Raw genomic sequence first — 18,125 nt, forward strand, 5'->3', positions numbered from 1 at the left:
CTTTGCTTTCCTCAAGTTAGAAGTGTTAGCATGTCTTTTCTTTAAATATCTGTGCATAGCTGTTTTTTTCCCTGCCGATTTGTCACCATCTGTAACCCTCCCTTTGTGAGATGATCTGATGACAACAATTATCTTGGAGAGTAAAAGTGAAGTGTTGAAGCAACATGTAAGGGTGGAGTCAGTGTCAACTGTGTGCATGCTGTCCGAGCACTGTGTGTGTGTCACGTGTTTATTGTGTATGTGTGTACATATGTTGGCTCTGGGTGCCTAGGGCTGTATACCCTGTGCGTGAGCAAGCAGTGTGTGCATTCTGTGAGTGTGCGTGTGTGTGCGCGCGTGCGCGCGCGCGTGTGGACCGTGTGTGGGGCTGAGTGCCTGCCTGTGTACTTTGGGTCTACAATCTCCCTGTGTAGATACCGTGCCAACACCCTGAATGTGAGTCACCTCCTGCGAGCTGCTCTGTATATGCTGGCTGAAAAGGGGCTGTGCGGACAGCTGGGGCATGATGTTCCCCAAGAGAGCATAATTTCTCAAAGGTGTTTAAGGGGGATGGGGAGGGCCTGCAATTTAGGGAATTGGGCCAAGAAATAGCAGGGTTTGGGCCTGGGTCAAAGAAATGTAAATTACGATGGCTTGCGGGAGGGTGTTGCTGGATGGGGTGCCGACCCTGAGCGGAAAGGGAGTCTCCCGCGTTTCTGGAGGTCGGCTCGCTAAGGCTGGGGCAGCAGGCTGGGCGCAGCTCTGCGGGGCAGGCCTCGGGCACCAGAGCGAGGTCTGGGCGCCGCCGGGTGGATGGCCGGGCGCGGCAGGAGCGCTCCTCCCCCTCCCCACGTCCCCCCACCCCAGGCGCGGCGCCGCGGGGGGAGGGGGGGCGCAGGAGGGCGGGGGCGGCGGCAGCCGAGCCAGGGGCTCCCGTGCAGCTGCGATGGCTGGCGGCGGCGGCGGCGGTGGCGGCGGCCGGGCCGGGCCGGGGGCCGAGGCCGCGGCCTGGGCGAGGGCCAGCCGCTGGGAGCCCTAAGGTGCCGCGGGCCCTGACTCCACCATGAGCCTTGCGCTGCAGGAGCTGGGCGGTGGCAACGTGAGTGGGGGCCCCGGGCTCCCGGGGAGAGGACCGGTGAGGGGGAGGCAGAGGGGCAGGCGGCGTCGGGCAAGGGCTCCGGCTCGCGGAGAAGAGGCGACGACTTGACGGGCAGAGGGTCGGAGGGACCCAGGCCAGAGAGCCCGGCCGGCCAGAGGGAAGGGGCCCGCACTGCAGCGAGGCGAGGGGCGCTGGGGCAGGGCCGGGGGCACGCAGCCCTCTCTGCCTGACCTGGGTTGGCGCCCCGACTGTCTGGCAGATGGTGGAGTACAAACGCGCCACGCTGCGGGATGAAGACGCACTCGAGACCCCCGTAGAGGGCGGGGCCTCCCCGGACGCCGTGGAGGTGGGCAAGGGGGTCCTCCCTTTCTCAGCAGGCCCCCGCCCTGGCATGACGCCTGGCACACCCTGGAGCTCTGGGTTGCCCCGGAGGGTCACCTGCCCCCACCTCCGCTCCATCTCTGGCCTCTGCGCTGGGACCATGGTGAGGCGATTCTAAGCCATGACGTTGCACAAAACAGGCTAAGGGCTCAACTCAGCCTGCCTCATTGCCCCTGTGCCCCGAGTGAACCCCATTAGCGTTTTTGCTTCATGGCTCTGGAAACTGCCTGCGCCTTCACCCTCTGGGAGGACTTCCATGATTGGATCACCCACCTACAGTTTGCTAGCTCTAGGTCCTCCTGTGTTTCCCAGGTGGGATTCCAGAAAAGGACAAGACACCTCCTGGGCTCACACACCCAGCTGGAGCTGGTCTTGGCTGGTGTCTCTCTACTGCTGGCTGCACTGCTTCTGGGCTGCTTCGTGGCCTTGGGGGTCCAGTACCGCAGAGGTAGGTGGGCCCAGCCCTGTCACCAGGTAACAGGGGCAGTGGGGGCTCTGGAGGCTGAAGGGGCTGCTAAGATTCTCTCTGGTTGAGGCCAGCCTCCCCCCAGTTGTTCTCTCTCCTCCCAACCTTCCTGTTGCCATGGCCCTCCCAAAGCCTTTGCCTCTCCCAGACTGACTGACACCCCCCCATACCCCATGTCCCCTGCCACAGACCCATCTCACAGCACTTGCCTCACAGAGGCCTGCATTCGAGTGGCTGGAAAAATCCTGGAGTCCCTAGACCGTGGGGTGAGCCCCTGTGAGGACTTTTACCAGTTCTCCTGTGGAGGCTGGATTCAGAGAAATCCTCTGCCTGATGGGCGTTCTCGCTGGAACACCTTCAACAGTCTCTGGGACCAGAACCAGGCCATTCTGAAGCACCTGCTTGGTGAGTGGACCTGCTGGGGAGGTGTGGCGCCAAGTACATGCCTAGTGCCCAGCACAGGCCTTTGGCACTTAGGAAGTGCTCAATAAATATCCATGAATGAAGTAATAAATGGATGACTGCTGACACTCCTGGGGTAGGGGATGCAGAGAGCATCCTGAGGGTAGATGGGTTGAGGGAGCAGACCTCTGAGGATAGTGAAGGGACTCCTGTCTGGGCTCTGGAGCACTGCTGAGGTGTGGTAGGCACCACGGAGTCTGTTGTGCTTGGAGATCTTTGAGGGTCTCCCTGGATAGGGGAGGGGAAACTCTGCTTTGCTGTTGCAGATGAAGACTGGGTCTACGTTAGGACCGCCCCTTGAGAAGGCAAGGAGGTGGTCCAAAGGTCTGGACCCCTCTCAGTAGTTAGCGTAGTTGCCGCTCAGACCTGTGTTCTACCCCACAGAAAACACCACCTTCAACTCCAGCAGTGAAGCTGAGCGGAAGACACAGCGCTTCTACCTCTCCTGCCTACAGGTGGAGCGTATTGAGGAGCTGGGAGCCCAGCCGCTGCGTGACCTCATTGACAAAGTAGGGTCCCCAGGTGGGCTGTGAGCAGGGGAGAGGGTCAGACCCTGGGAGAGGATGGGGTCCCAGAAGGCACTTGGAGGCCCTTGTGCCAGAGATGCCACTGTGGTCTCTACTCAGATCAGCGGTTGGAACATTACGGGGCCCTGGGACCAGGACAACTTCATGGAGGTGCTGAAGGCAGTAGCAGGAACCTACAGGGCCACCCCCTTCTTCACTGTCTACATCAGTGCTGACTCTAAGAGTTCCAACAGCAATGTTATCCAGGTACCAGTCTGGGGAAGGGTGCAGAGGGACTTATGGACTGTTTGCTGAGACCAGACTCCCCTCCCCTGGGATGGGCTGGATGGGGTAGTCCTTCCTGCACGAGTCCAAGTTTTGGGGGAAAGGCTCACTCCTTACCTTGCTATTGCAGGTGGACCAGTCTGGGCTCTTTCTACCCTCTCGAGATTACTACCTAAACAGGACTGCCAATGAGAAAGTAAGGAGCATCCTCAGAATATCTACCCAACCTCCCTGTTGAGCTGGGCTGGTCCCTGATTACTTTCCTCTTTGCCTAGGGTCAGAGAGGGGAAGGTGAGCCTGTCTCTTCACCTAGTGAACCGACTACCCTGCCTTCTGACTACCCTTCCTTTTTCTTTCTCTCTTCATTCTCCCCTCCCTGAATTCTTCCCTTCCCTTCCCTTCCCTTCCTCCCTTCCTCTTCTCTTCTTTCCTTCCTTGTTCTCTCTTATTCTTCCACGAAAACATTTTATAGGGACCTACTGTGAGATGTATCTTTCAGAGCCACTGTCTTAGGAAGCCTTCAGTGTAGATGGGTTCATGGACCTAGATAGCTGAGAACAAGCTTCAGAAGAGGGCCTCTAGGACTTAGGAGAGACCCAGGCCACCAGAGAAGTTTTCCTAAGGAGGTAGGAAAATTTGAGCCAGGCCCTGTAGAATATCTAGGACTGGGTGAGGGCATGCTCAGTTTATTTTTGTTTTGTTTTTTTTGTTTTTTTGTTTTTGTCTTTTTTGCTATTTCTTGGGCCGCTGCCGCGGCATATGGAGGTTCCCAGGCTAGGGGTCTAATCGGAGCTGTAGCTGCCAGCCTATGCCAGAGCCACAGCAACGTGGGATCCGAGCTGCGTCTGCAACCTACACCACAGCTCACGGCAACGCCGGATTGTTAACCCACTGAGCAAGGGCAGGGACCGAACCCGCAACCTCATGGTTCCTAGTCGGATTCGTTAACCACTGAGCCACGACGGGAACTCCATCAGTTTAAACAAGAGTGTTGAAGAAGGAAAAGCTGAGGAATGTTTGGACCATAGGAAGGGGTCCAGTTTGGCAAAATGTAGAGCTCAAAGCAGATGAGAGGGTGGAAAGGTGGCTAGGGACTAGTAATGGAGGGGACCCCCAATGCCTCACTGCATGTACTGTGTAGGTCTCAGAGAGCCATTGCATTGCAGAGCAGGGAGGGAGTGCCCCAGTGAGCAGTGCTTTGGGAAGCCCATTTGGCTGTGCGTGAAAAAAAGATGCAACAGAGGGAGGCTGGAGGTCAGTTAAGAGGGTCTGTGGTACTCTAGTCTCTGAGTCTGTAAGGACCCAAATGGGGAAAGTGGCGGGGGGGAAGGTCAGGAGGAGGAGGATGCAAGAGACATAATCAAGTCCGAATCATGAACTGTCGACAACTGGATATTCAAAGAGAGGAGCAGAGGAAGGTAGACGTAAAGAGAGTTGAGGTGGTGCGCCTGAATGATGGTGCAATGGAGGGGGCTCAGGGAATCCAGGGTGCCTGTGGGGAGAACCAGCCTAGAGAACATTGGAGAAGAAGAGGCAATGTGATATCACAGGACAAAGACAGACTTTATTTTTATTTTATTTTTTTGTCTTTTTAGGGCTGCACCCACGGCATATGGAGGTTCCCAGGCCAGGGGTTGAATTGGAGCTGTAGCTACTGGCCACAGCCATAGCCACAGCCACAGCCACGCCGGATCCGAGTTGCGTCTGTGACCTACACAACAGCTCACGGCAATACTGGATGCTTAATGCACTGAGCGAGGCCAGGGATCGAACCTGTGTCCTCATGGATGCCAGTCAGATTCATTTCCGCTGAGCCACCATGGGAACTCCCGACAAAGGCAGACTTTAGAGTCAGACCTTGATTTTAGTCCCAGCTCTGTGGCTTGCTGCAAGGTGATTAAGCTCTCTGAGGCTGTTTCTTCATCTGCAAAGTGGAGATCATAGCGTCTACCTGCTACAGTGCTTGGGGGCAGGGGGAGGATCCAAGTTCATGCTTCTACACGTGGCAGACACTCAGGGAGTGGGAGCCACTCATTTCAGATATGCGAGTGTGAGGCACCTGGGCGCCACATCTGTGGAGAGGTCAGCGGGCAGTTGTGAAAGCTGGGAGGAGTCCTGGAGAGAGCCCGGGCCTGGAGGGAGCTGAAGTCTCGAGGGGCATCCCCTTAAAAGCCTAGATTGAGGCTTAGGAGAAGTGAGATAAAGGGCAAGACTAGAAAAGAGAGAGAGGGAGATCTTTGTGTTTCAAAAGCAGAGGGAAGAAGAGAGACTTCTATGGAGCAGAATAACCACACCAGAAGGGGGGTTTGTCCTTCTCCCTTTCGCCCCCGGACACTTAGAGAGCATCCCTCAGCCATCCTCTAGGATGTGGTGACAAGACACTGCCACTCAGTGGGGAGAAGGCATGAAATGGCCCAGTGCACAGCTATCCTGTGTACAGTTGCTGGGACTGTCATGGAGGAGAAGCGTGGCCTTCCAAGAGTGTGGCCACAGGAAGCCAGCCTGGCTCTAGGGTGCGGGTAGGCTGCGGGGAAGGGAGAGGGTCCTGGGCAAAGGGAACAGCTTCTGCAAAGGCTTTGAGGTGGGACAGGGTGTGACTTACTGATGGATGAGAGAGGGGAGTGGGAAGGGAGAGTGGGCCAGGTCCTTCTGAACATGTAGAAACTCAAAAGTGGGGAGTGGAGTGAGCAGAATGTGGGGTTTTAAGATCCCCTGAGTCAGGCGGGGTGGAGAAAATTTTGAGAATTCAGGAGAGAACCAATGCTCTGTCCTTTGGAAAGGGCAGGAGAAACCTCAGTTCGGCTCTCATGTGTCACTGGTCGTCTTGGGCAGGAAGTCTCCTGTGTCGGCATCTAGGGGAAGCTGCAATGCAAAAGGTTCAGGTGGGGTAAAAACCTGAGGAGTAAAGCAGGGTTCAGGAAAGTCTCAAAAGTAAGTCTTAAGCTGACGGTAAGGAGATAGGGAAAAAGGCATAAGTGAGTTGGGAGTGGGGCAAGGTCCCTGGTTGAACCAGCCACCCCCTTAAAAGATGGGGTGACTTGAACTGGTACTCATACCTCCTTCCCCTGACATCAGAAGCAAGGAAGAGGGGAGGTGGAAAAAAGGAGAAAATTTGAAGTGCAGAGAGTGGATATTAAGGAATCTAAAACTTCTCAGTAGAATGGAAGGAGCCCAGAGTGGGGTTTCAGGGTGAAAGTGAGAGTGGTCCCCGGAAGGAGAACCACAGGAAGCTGGTACCAAGCAGAACTGAGGGTCTGTTCACAGGTTTTCTTCCATCGGTCAATAGATATTTATCGAGGTCCTGATATGTGCCAAGTGCTGTGCCAGAGCCTGAGACCACGGTGGAGGACCGAACAAACAGCTCCTGCCCCCATGCAGCTCAAGTGCATGAGTTTGTTCTGGGCCCAGGTAGTGCTGGGGCCGTGGCTCTGGAGTTAGCAGGCCTGGGCCACATTTTGGCTCTGCCATCTGCTTGATTCTGTGGTATGAGTCAAGTCCTGTAAGGTTGCCAAGCTTGTCTCCTCATCTGTAAAATGGAACTGACATCTGCTTTATGGAGTTGTGGTGAGGAGGGGAAAGCACATTCTATGTAAAGTCCCAGCAGAGAATTTGATACATGTGTATACATGTGGTTACCAAATATTTCTTTTCTGCGGTTTTTCTCCCCCTTTGGGAGGTGGGGGCAGGGCAGCAAGTTTGAGGCTTGGCTGGATGGGAGAGAGAAGGAAATAGAAGCCACTGTGGACCAAACTCCCCATGGGGTCCACTCAGCTGTTCTGTGAAGGCACATGGTCACTGATGGGCTGGGAAAAGCAGTAGGGCTTTCAGAAAGGAGAAGACAGAGTGGTATAGAAAGCAGTTCCATCCACTGCACGAACATTTACAGGGCTCCTATTCTTTTTTTTTTTTTTTTTTATACCATTTCTTGGGCTGCAACCATGGCACATGGAGGTTCCCAGGCTAGGGGTCGAATCGGAGCTATAGCCACCAGCCTACACCAGAGCCACAGCAATGCGGGATCCGAGCCATGTCTACAACCTATACCACAGCCATGGCAATGCCACATCCTTAACCCACTGAGCAAGGGAAGGGATTGAACCCGCAACCTCATGGTTCCTAGTTGGATATGTTAACCACTGAGCCACAACGGGAACTCCAGGTCTCCTATTCTGTGCTAGGTTTGGGACACAGTGGTGAATAAGCCACTGTAACTTGTGCTCTCCAGAACGTACCTTCTCCTTAGGGAAACAGATGATGAACAAATACACAAATAAAAAAACAAGATCCTAGCAGATGGTGATAAGCAGTATGACAGAAATGAGGCTTCTATGAGGAGGGTCCGCAGAAGAGATGGTGAGCAGAGGTAGCGACCAGAACAGTCCTCTCAACCTTGGGCAGGACTTGTTGCTGGGCGCTGAGGATGACTCGGGATCTTGACAGGTGCTTACCGCCTACCTTGACTACATGGAGGAGCTGGGGATGCTGCTGGGCGGACAGCCAGCCTCCACGCGGGAACAGATGCGGCAGGTTCTGGAGCTGGAGATACAGCTGGCCAACATCACAGTGCCCCAGGACCAGCGGCGGGACGAGGAGAAGATCTATCATAAGATGAGCATTGCGGAGCTGCAGGTGGGGCAGGCGGGACTAGAGACAGCTGGGAGGGGCCGACCCCCACACCCAGCCGTCACAGGCCACCCAGCTTCCCTTCATGCCATCTACCTGAGGCGGCCAGTCCTCTCCTCATTTCCTTGCTTTTTCTGAGCTTCTTAGCTGCACAGTTGCTATCCTGGAAGGAAAAGCAGTGTCCATTTTAGAGCACCTTCCATGGGGCCATCCCTTGGTCCCTTTCATGTGGCCTAGGGATGCATAGAGGGATTATGTTAAAAACCTATGACAACTTATACCAGCTGTCTGCAAAACAATCAGAAGAGAAATGGAAGCATCTCCTGGAGGGCCCTTACTGTGCCAGGCATCAACCTCTTAGTCGTTGGATTATGGAGAAGTTGCGTAAGGGGGGTTCTGAAGGAGAGTCCAGGTATGTAGGGACCCTGGGTGGTGTCTGGGGAATTTATCAACTGTTTGGGAAATATGTGAATATCTGCACCCTAGCTATCACACATAGTGGTTTTCCTTGTGTAATAAGTGATTGGATTCCCAGATTAAGGAGCATTTAGGCCTGAAAACAGGTTTATTGTAGGAAGGGGCTACCAGCCAGCTAGTGGCTGTTGCCATGGCAATGGAAAGGGCTCCCAGCTCCAGCTTATCAATGGGGGAGGGGTCTGTTGGAAGCCAAACAGGCAGGGAGGCTTGAGATTTTTTTTGTTCGCAGGCCCTGGCGCCCTCCATAGACTGGCTGGAGTTCCTGTCCTTCTTGCTGTCACCCCTGGAGCTGGGTGATTCAGAGCCCGTGGTGGTGTATGGGACGGATTATCTGCAGCAGGTGTCAGAGCTCATCAACCGCACAGAGTCAAGGTAGGGGGAGCCCAAGGTGTCGGAGGTGGGGCTCAGGGCTCTGTGCAGGCTATTCCCCCAGGCTGGGGCTTCAGGGGGCTCACTTGTTGTCTCTGTTTCTACACCTTGCTCCAACCTGACTTCTGCAGACAGGTGTGTGGTCCTAGGGTGAGAGAAAGGCACTCTGGGACAGCTCCCACACATGCCTCTCAGCACTCCCCTGCTGTCTACATTGGTGGAGCTGGTTTGGGGTGGAAATGGTTCCTCACTTGCCTTTTCCTTGTATTCTGGCCACCTACATGCAGTGTCCTGAACAATTACCTGATCTGGAACCTAGTACAGAAGACAACTTCAAGCCTGGACCACCGCTTTGAATCTGCACAAGAGAAGCTGCTGGAGACCCTCTATGGCACCAAGAAGGTGGGCTTTCTGATTCTGCTCCCACCTTCCAATCCAGTCAGGCCGAAGTTTCACACCCACTGTGTGTCAGGCTCCATTTTCCTTGGGGTGTAGTATAGAGGCACAGGATAAGGAATAAAGCTGACTTGGGTTCTAGTCTCATCTCCTCCATTTCTTGACCTTTGGGACCTTGAGCATATCTTCTGGCCTCTCTGACTCTCCATGTGCTGGCATGTAAAACAGGAATTTCTTGTGGGGCTGTTTTGGGGACTGAAGTGAAGCCACCTACCCAGTGCATGATATGTGTGGGCTGGCAGCTTTGATAATGAGAGTGAAGAAGAAAATCCGGAAGTGCAGTTCTTAGTTTCAAGATGTCTTGTTAAGTGGCGGAAGGGGACATGTAAACAAACATTATATTTAGGAGTAATAAGTGCTCACACTGAGTGAAAGACTTTCTTTGTGTGTGTAGGACAGAGGTGGGGACAGTACATTTTACCTGGGGTATGGGGAGCACTAGGAAAGACTTCTCCGAAGAGGTGACCTTTGAAGAATGAGTTCATCAAGAAAGCCAGGGAGAAAGGCATTCCAGAGCGAAGGAACAGGGTGTGCAGATTCCCAGCGGCCAGCATGGTGGTTTTGCAAGTGTTCTGGCAGGAGTCTGAGGACAGGGCACCCAAGAGGATGATGAGGTGGGCCTGGGGCAATCCATAGAGGGACCTGAATGCCACACCTAAAAATTCCTCAGGGATGGAGAACCTGGGACGATGTTAAGCAGAGAAGTAACCTGGTTAGATCTGTGTATTAGATCATCTTTCTGTAGCTAAATGGAAGATGGATGCAGGGGAGTGACCGGGGGTTGGGGGATGAGAATGGAGTCTGAGTGTCTAGTTAGGAGGCCCCTGCAGTCTTCAGGCAAGAGATGATAGTGTTATAGAGCAGGGAGGTGGCATGGGGTGGGCGAAGGAGATGATGAAGAAGCAAAGTTAGTAGAATCCTGTGATAGACTGAATGTGAGGGTAGGGAGAAGGAAGAAGCTGGTGATTCCCAGGTTTCTGGCACAAGGGACTGACTGGATGTAAGTCTGAGATGTGGAACTGAGCAAAGAAACATCTGGACCCCAGTGGGCCTCAGAAAAACATCAGAGGAGGAGCATGCTGAGAATAGAGGGGCAGCACACACGTTCCTCCCGAGGTTTGGCTGCTGGGGTCAGCACGCTTTGCCATGTTGCCCTTCATTTTCCCTGGAGTCCGAGAGTGGCACCCCAAACCCAGGCCTCCTCTGTGCAGAGCTGAGGGGGGCTGCCCTTGGCCTGGAGGGCAGAGCCATCTCTGGGAGGCCTGGCTCTTTACCCCTTCCAGTCCTGCACACCAAGGTGGCAGACCTGCATCTCCAATACGGATGACGCCCTTGGCTTCGCTCTGGGCTCCCTGTTTGTGAAGGCCACGTTCGACCGGCAGAGCAAGGAAATTGTAAGTCTTCAAGGTCCTTCTAACACTACCTCTCATTTTAGTTAAAATTCACCATTCAGGAGTTCTTGTCATGGCCCAGTGGTTAACGAACCTGACTAGTAATCATGAGTACGAGAGTTCGATCCCTGGCCTTGCTCAGTGGGTTAAGGATCCCACATCGCTGTGGCTGTGGTGTAGGCTGGCAGCTATAGCTCAGATTTGCTCCTAGCTTGGGAACCTCCATATGCCAAGAGTGCAGCCCTAAAAAAATAAAAAATTTAAAAAAGACCCAAAAAATTTTTTTGATCATAGGAGGTCCCATTGTGCTCAGCGCTAGTGAACCCAGCAAATATCCATGAGGATGCGGGTTCGATCCCTGGGTTAAAGGATATGGCATGCCTGTGAGCTCTGGTGTAGGTCAAAGACACAGCTTAGCTCCTGCCTTGCTGTGGCTATGGTGTAGGCCAGCAGCTATAGCTCTGATTCAACCCTGAGCCTGGGAACTTCCTTATGCCCTGGGTGTGGCCCTAAAGAGTTATCTCTGAGGGATAGGATTTTTTTTTTGGCCATGTGGAGCAGAGACAACACCAGATCCTTAGCACACTGTATCACCAGGGGAACTCCTGAAGAGGATTTTAAGTGGTCTGTTTTCTTCTACAACTCTCCTCAATTTTCCAAATTTTCTGCTATTAATGCTTTCCTTTCATAAGCAGAAAAAAAATCAATGTACTATATTAAATTATGTTAATTCAGTTAAATTACTGTCAGTTTTTTGATTAATTAGAAAAAAGCCACCCCAGTCCCAGTACCTTCACAAATCATCTTTCCTTTTCGTCCTCCCCAGATGCTCAGCCTTCTTTCAGGAGTCTGGGTACTCCCACATGCTCCCCACGAAGGACAGGGATAGGCAACTAGGGTGGATGGGGAGAAGGGATGCATTAATGCAAGTGGGAGGCCGACTTGTGCCCCCTTCTTCCCAGGCAGAGGGGATGATCAGCGCAATCCGGACTGCCTTTGAGGAGGCCTTGGGGCAGTTGGTTTGGATGGATGAGAAGACCCGCCAGGCAGCCAAGGAGAAAGTGAGCAGTGGTCAGGGTTTGGGCGCCATCTAGAGGTTATGATGGAGAATACAATTTGGGGAGGGGGGCTGGGGAGGGAAGCCCTTAACCCGGTCTCTCTAGGCAGACGCCATCTATGATATGATTGGTTTCCCCGACTTCATCCTGGAACCCAAAGAGCTGGATGATGTTTATGATGGGGTGAGTACCTTGCTCATCAGTACTGAACTTCAGCCTCGGGGATGGGTGGGTTGGGGGCACAGCGCTTGGTAGTGGGAAGGAAGGAGGAGCTCCTTTCAGAGGCTTGTGCACGCATCTGGCATCACTCAGGTGCTGGCTCTGTGCCAGGCTGCAAGCCCCACAGCAGGAGAATTCAGTGTTCAAAAACAGGGATTTGCAGTCAAACCTGATTCAAATTGTTTCTACCCAACTGTAACTTTTGCCAAGTTATATAACCTCTTTGGGCCTCAGCTTCTTCATCTGAAAAATAGGGTCCTGTTAGCACCTACTTAATGTTTGTTGTGAGAATAAAAGGAGGTAATATATTTTTTAAAAAGCAGCTACATGGAGTTTCCATCGTGGCACAGAGGAAACAAATCCGACTAGGAAAGGGGGTTGGGGGTTTGATCCCTGGCCTCGCTCAGTGGGTTAAGGATCCGGCGTTGCCATGAGCTGTGGTGTAGGTCGCAGACGTGGCTTGGACCTGGTATTGTTGTGGCTCTGATGCAGGCCAGCAGCTACAGCTCTGATTAGACCCCCTAGCCTGGGAACCTCCATATTGCCATGGGTACGACCCTAAAAATGATAATAATAAAATGAATAAATAAATAAAAAGCAGCTGTAACATAACTTCGGCAATTATTATTTATTAGATATTTCACTCCCATTTTACAGCTGAAGAAACTAAGGCTCAGAAAGGTGCTAATTAGTAGCCAAACTGGGACTATTAACGTGTTCTTTCACTTGTTTTCTACTTCCCACCATTCCCATAGTATGAAGTCTCCGAAGATTCCTTCTTCCAGAACATGTTGAATTTGTACAACTTCTCTGCTAAGGTGATGGCTGACCAGCTTCGCAAGCCTCCCAGCCGGGACCAGTAAGAATGGGACCTGAAGATGCTTGGGGCAGCAGGAGAGGTGGGGGAGGTTTCCAGGGCTGGGGGAAGGGGAGGGCAAGACTGATCTCAGATGAGGCCCCAGGTTTTTGTTGGATGTAGGTCAGGGCTGCTGGGCATCAGGAGCGTCAGGCCCCACCTCAGCCTTTCCCTCCCCCAGGTGGAGCATGACCCCCCAGACAGTCAATGCCTACTACCTTCCAACCAAGAATGAAATCGTCTTCCCTGCCGGCATCCTGCAGGCCCCCTTCTACGCCCGCAACCACCCCAAGTATGTCTGAGGCAGGAGGGGCTGGGTACTGGGGCCTGGGCCTGTGGGTGAGCTGGGAGCAGGGCTGGAAGTGGGATCTAGAAGTCCCCCCACTGTGTCCTCACTCAGCCTTCCTCACCTACCAGGGCCCTGAACTTTGGTGGCATCGGCGTGGTGATGGGCCATGAGTTGACACATGCCTTTGATGACCAAGGTAGAGGTCCATGCCATTGTCTTCTCCAGCCTAGAATTCCCAGTAGCTCCTGCAAAGCCTTGGGATGTTGGGAGCAGACCCCAAGAACCCTGGGGTCTGTGGACTAGGGCTGATGGGGGCACAAGTGCCCCCAAAGGTTGAGTTCTGGTCTCGGTGGGGTGCAAAGTTAGTTCTCCTCAGGGCGCGAGTATGACAAGGAAGGGAACTTGCGGCCATGGTGGCAGAATGAGTCACTGGCAGCCTTCCGGAATCACACGGCCTGCATGGAAGAGCAGTACAGCCAATACCAGGTCAACGGGGAGAAGCTCAACGGCCGCCAGACGCTGGGGGAGAACATTGCTGACAACGGGGGACTTAAAGCTGCCTACAATGTGAGTGCCCCTCCAGTGGCTGAGGCTTGCCTTCCCTGGGGGCAGGTCACTGGGTGGAGGTGGCAGGCAGAGACCAAAGGTCTTGCCACTCCTGTCCCTAACCCCAGGCTTACAAAACGTGGCTGAAAAAGCATGGGGAGGAGCAGCAGCTGCCAGCCGTGGGGCTCACCAACCACCAGCTCTTCTTTGTGGGATTTGCCCAGGTATTGCCCTCCTGGGAGGCCAGGGGTCTGCCCTTCTTCTGCTCCCTCCCGGGCGTATCATTAGCAATCTGGGCCATGCAAGAAATGGGGCTGAAGCTGGAGTGTGGAAAGTGGTCTGGGAAGGCCTTGTGGCCAGCCCCTCAGGGGTGTCCACAAAGGCATGAGAGGAGGCCTGAGGAGGGAGAAGGCTTTTGCAGACCTTGAAGGGCAGGGCAGCCCTGCCTGAGGGTAGGGAGGGGGATTGACCCTCACGATGCTCCTGCAAGGTGGCTGTGGAGGAGGAAGCTCTGGAACAAAGTGGCTTGTCCAGGGCTACTGAGAAATAAAGTAAGTGGCAGACTCAGCAGGGCCTCCCTCAGGTACCTTGCACTACAGCAGGCAGCTTCTTCCCTTCCGACACGTCCATCCTGGGCAACGCAGGGCCCAGGACAGATTTGAAAGGCCTTCAAGGAATCTGAGAGAAAGGGCACATTCCCTTCCCTAGATGCGGATAGCAGGGGGATGGGGCTGAGATGCTAAGTTCCCTCCTGTGTCCCTGAGGCCTCCTGAGCCAAGGGGCCAGGCGGGTGCTATGTGTCTCTGGGATGGCTCTGCTGCAGCTGGGTTGGTGGCCATGCCCGCACCATATGTCCCCGTGTCTGTCCTGGCCTGTAGGTGTGGTGCTCGGTCCGCACACCCGAGAGCTCTCACGAGGGGCTGGTGACAGATCCCCACAGCCCTGCCCGCTTCCGCGTGCTGGGCACTCTCTCCAACTCCCGTGACTTCCTGCGGCACTTCGGCTGCCCCGTCGGCTCCCCCATGAACTCAGGGCAGCTGTGTGAGGTGTGGTAGACCCGGGTCAGGGGAGAAATGGCTGGCTGTTGCCAGGGCCTGGGGCAGCTCGCCCAGCCTGCTGTCTGCTCTGGGTTTGGAGAAGGCAAATGCCAGCTGTGCTGGGCCCAGCCCCTCTACACCACAGATGACATCAGTCCTAATCCCTCCTCGACCACCACATTGTGCCTCTGCTTTGGGGGTGTCCCTGCCTCCAGCAGAGCCCCCACCATTCACTGTGACATTCTTCTGTGTCACCCTGCCTGGAGGAGGCCTGGGCGGGGGAGGGGAGATACCAGCTCCCACAGGAAGGAGTCCGCCTCTTCTGGTCCCAAGCTCCCTGGGCTTGGTAGCCATGGGGCCTGCTGTACCTGTCACACTCTGACCATGCAGGGCCCGGGTGGTGTGCCTCCCACACTTCTCCCCGAGGCTCCTTCAGGAGCTCCTTTCAGCCCCACCCTCGGGGGCAGCCCCCACACTGTGTTCCTCCTGCTGCTGCTCCTACCACTGCTTCCAGCCCTCCCTGACAGACCAGCTGTGCTCAGCTCTTAGTGGAAGCCCAAGGACCTTTACAAGCCTTCCTACCCCCTCCCGGGTTCCCTGGGCTCAGACAGGAAGTGTGTATGCATTTGGAGGGCTAGTTCCTATGTCTCGGGGTATAAGTCTTAGAGGGTGATGATTCTCCCTGGACCAAGCAGGAGAGCAGGGAGAGGGGATGGACAGAGTTTATTTTTACAGGGAAAAGGGTGGGGAGGGCGTGGTCTTGGCCCTGTAGGACCCTGTGCCAATAAATAGACACATATCAGTCAGCCTGTCTCTTCCTTCAGTCCTGTTTTCATTTACTCATTCCACCTGTATGTATTGAGTACCTACTGTATGCCAGGTACTTTTTTCGTTTGTTTGTTTTACTTTTTAGGGCCGCACCCGCGGCATATGGAGGTTCCCAGGCTAGGGGTCAAATCTGAGCTGCAGCTGCGGGCCTATGCCACAGCCACAACAAAGACAGATCCGAGCTGCATCTATGACCTACACCACAGCTCACGGCAATGCCAGATTCTTAACCCACTGAGTGAGGCCAGGGATTGAACCTGCAACCTCATGGTTCCTAGTCAGATTTGTTTCTGCTACACCACAATGGGAACTCCAAGGTTCTCTTCTAGATAATCATTTACTCACTCACCAGACAAAGGGAACTGAAATTTGAAGCACTAAGAAGATAGAGAAAGAGAGGCAGGATGGAGGGATGATATGACATTGAGTCTGGCTGGGTGGAGTACCTCCTCCACTGACGGTGGCCAGGTCCCCATCGCTAGCTGTTCTACAGCTGGGAGGCTTGCTCACAGCCTTCCACTGGTGCATGCCGCTGGGACTGACACTGAATCTGGGTAACTATCTGGCCATGGTCAGCTTGGAAGATGGGTGGCCCTTACCTTGCAGTGGAGGGCAGCCTTGGCTAAGGTAGCACCTCACTCCCTGGAGCTCAGAGTACACAAGCCCCTGCTTGTGGCTGAGAAGACATGCAGTTCTCCATGTCGTCAAGGTCTTAGCACGTCTGAGAGCCACTCATCCCACCTACGCACACTCACTGAAGTCTACCAAGTGCCAGGCACAGAGACTGCAGGTGCAGCTGCCACCCTCCAGAAGGGAGGGAAAAGGAGTGTTTATTGAAAACTCTTGTGTTCCAGGCACCTCTGCTAGGTGGCCCATTTCTTGATTTATTCATTTATATACTCATAGATTTAAAAAAAAATTTTTTTGGATGTGCCCATGCATGAAGAAATTCCCAGGCCAAGGATCGAACCCACACCACAGCAGTAACCAGAGCTACAGCAGTGACAATGCTAGTTGGATCTTTAACCCACTGAGCCACCAGGGAACTCCGATTTATTTTTCTTTAAGTGTATTGATAATATGCCAGGCACTGGTAATACAAAAATGAATAAGGTGGTTTCCTCCCTCAGGTGACTCTTCTTTTGTTGGCACTTCTGCCTTCATGGGCTCGTCTAATCCCCACAGAAGCATATTTTATAAGTGCTCCAGTTTCCAGTCTACAGCTCTAAACCTAATCACTTCGCTGCAGTCAGGGACCTGGAATGGAATTGAAGCTCTGATAGCTGTGTGATTTTGAGCCTATTCCCTAACCTTGATGAGCCTGTTTCTTTATCTGTAAAATGAGAACCAGAGCAAAACAATGGAAAGAGTCCAGTCTCGATTCCCTTTAAAACACAGTGTTCCCCAAGGTATAAGTTGGGGTGGGTTTATAAAGTTTGGAGGAGTAAGGGTGAAGCTTTGGCAGTGATTGTTTCTAGGGTCCTTGGTTGCTGGGAGATGGTTCCAGCGTGTGTCCCACAGACTGTATCCTGTCCCAACATCAGACCATCCCCGTAAAGAGCTGTATGTGGGTCTCTATCACATTACCTGGAAGTGCTGCTCACCAAGGGAAGGAAATAGCTGGCTACTCAGAAAGAAGCAAAGTGGCCTTGGGAACTTTAAGACCAAGAGAAAGCATGGCTTGAGTTTCTGCTCTGAGAGCATAACTTTAGGAGGGACGGCAGAGTGTACTAGAAAGATAAGGACCATCACGTCTGGAAACCTGGTTCTGGCTCCAGCTCTGCCATCCCCTAGCTGTGACACTCTACATGGCTTAGCCCCTCTTCAGACCTCAGTAACCTTAGCAGTCTCTAAAATAAGCTGGTTGGATGAGTTGATCTCTGAGGACTAAATCAGCTTTAATGTTTTAAGAAGTGAGCTTAGCAAGTTCCAGAACCCAAAAAAATATTTAGAAATGGCTTGTGAAGTTTGGGCACTGCACAGAAAACAAGCTTTATAATGTCAGTGTAATGGTAGAAGAAAGAGGCTTGGCACCATAAAGCATTGCCCTTCCCTTGACACCTGATTTCAGAGGCCAGCTTAGGACACTGACCAGCTGGCTGTTGTGGCATTAAAGTTCCATATTTACAAAAGGTCAGAGTGTCAAATAATGATGGTGACAATAACAATAAGCACCCCTCATTTACCAAGTCCTTTTTATGCTTAGGTCTGTGTGAAGCACTTTTAAAACATTATCTCATATGGAGTTCCCGTCATGGCTCAGTGGTTAATGAATGAATCCGACTAGGAACCATGAGGTTGCCAGTTTGACCCCTGGCCTCGCTCAGTGGGTTGAGGATCTGGTGTTGCCATGAGCTGTGGTGTAGGTTGCAGATGCGGCTCGGATCTGGCGTTGCTGTGGCTGTGGCGGCTACGGCTCTGATTAGACCCCTAGCCTGGGAACCTCCATATGCTGTGGGTGCGGCCCTAGAAAAGGCAAAAAGACAAAACAAAAAAAAAACAAAAAAAAACCTAATAGAAATTCCCTTTGGTGCAGTGGGTTAAGGATCCAGCATTGCTAGCTGTGGTGCAGACCACAACTGCAGCATGAATTCAATCCCTGGCCCGGGAACTTCCCCATGCCATGGGTGCACCACCCCCATCACCTCATTAAATTCCCACAACAACTTATAAGGAGGTTCTATCATTATCTCTCTTTTACAAGTGGAGAAACTCAGGAAAAAGATTCTATAACTTCTAGTGTCAGCTACAACACATTACATTAAAGCCAAATTTGGAACACAGATTCTTAGATTTGG

The 18,125-nt window shown here is 53.2% G+C and overlaps 1 protein-coding gene across 3 annotated transcripts in view; it reads left to right on the forward strand.

Moving 5' to 3' along the window:
• The window catches only part of ECE2 (endothelin converting enzyme 2), a 30,822-nt gene extending 15,517 nt beyond the window's left edge, over positions 1–15,305 (forward strand). The window contains exons 1-19 of one of the 3 annotated variants that reach the window (XM_047787807.1): positions 972–1,078; positions 1,338–1,424; positions 1,772–1,907; positions 2,115–2,330; positions 2,772–2,896; positions 3,014–3,160; positions 3,309–3,374; positions 7,619–7,807; positions 8,508–8,650; positions 8,935–9,049; positions 10,387–10,497; positions 11,457–11,555; positions 11,658–11,735; positions 12,527–12,630; positions 12,809–12,919; positions 13,045–13,112; positions 13,293–13,483; positions 13,591–13,686; positions 14,341–15,305. In XM_047787807.1, the coding sequence (XP_047643763.1) occupies positions 1,043–1,078; positions 1,338–1,424; positions 1,772–1,907; positions 2,115–2,330; positions 2,772–2,896; positions 3,014–3,160; positions 3,309–3,374; positions 7,619–7,807; positions 8,508–8,650; positions 8,935–9,049; positions 10,387–10,497; positions 11,457–11,555; positions 11,658–11,735; positions 12,527–12,630; positions 12,809–12,919; positions 13,045–13,112; positions 13,293–13,483; positions 13,591–13,686; positions 14,341–14,517 (2,295 nt within the window). In that variant the 5' untranslated portion in view covers positions 972–1,042 and the 3' untranslated portion in view covers positions 14,518–15,305. Of the gene's footprint in view, positions 1–959; positions 1,079–1,337; positions 1,425–1,771; positions 1,908–2,114; positions 2,331–2,771; positions 2,897–3,013; positions 3,161–3,308; positions 3,375–7,618; positions 7,808–8,507; positions 8,651–8,934; positions 9,050–10,386; positions 10,498–11,456; positions 11,556–11,657; positions 11,736–12,526; positions 12,631–12,808; positions 12,920–13,044; positions 13,113–13,292; positions 13,484–13,590; positions 13,687–14,340 lie in introns of those variants that run through there. The other 2 variants (XM_047787834.1, XM_047787816.1) reach the window with 2 other exon arrangements.
• The last annotated feature ends 2,820 nt before the right edge of the window (positions 15,306–18,125 follow it).

This window comes from Phacochoerus africanus, chromosome 1 (assembly GCF_016906955.1).
Source record: "Phacochoerus africanus isolate WHEZ1 chromosome 1, ROS_Pafr_v1, whole genome shotgun sequence".
NCBI classification, from domain to species: Eukaryota; Metazoa; Chordata; class Mammalia; order Artiodactyla; family Suidae; genus Phacochoerus; species Phacochoerus africanus.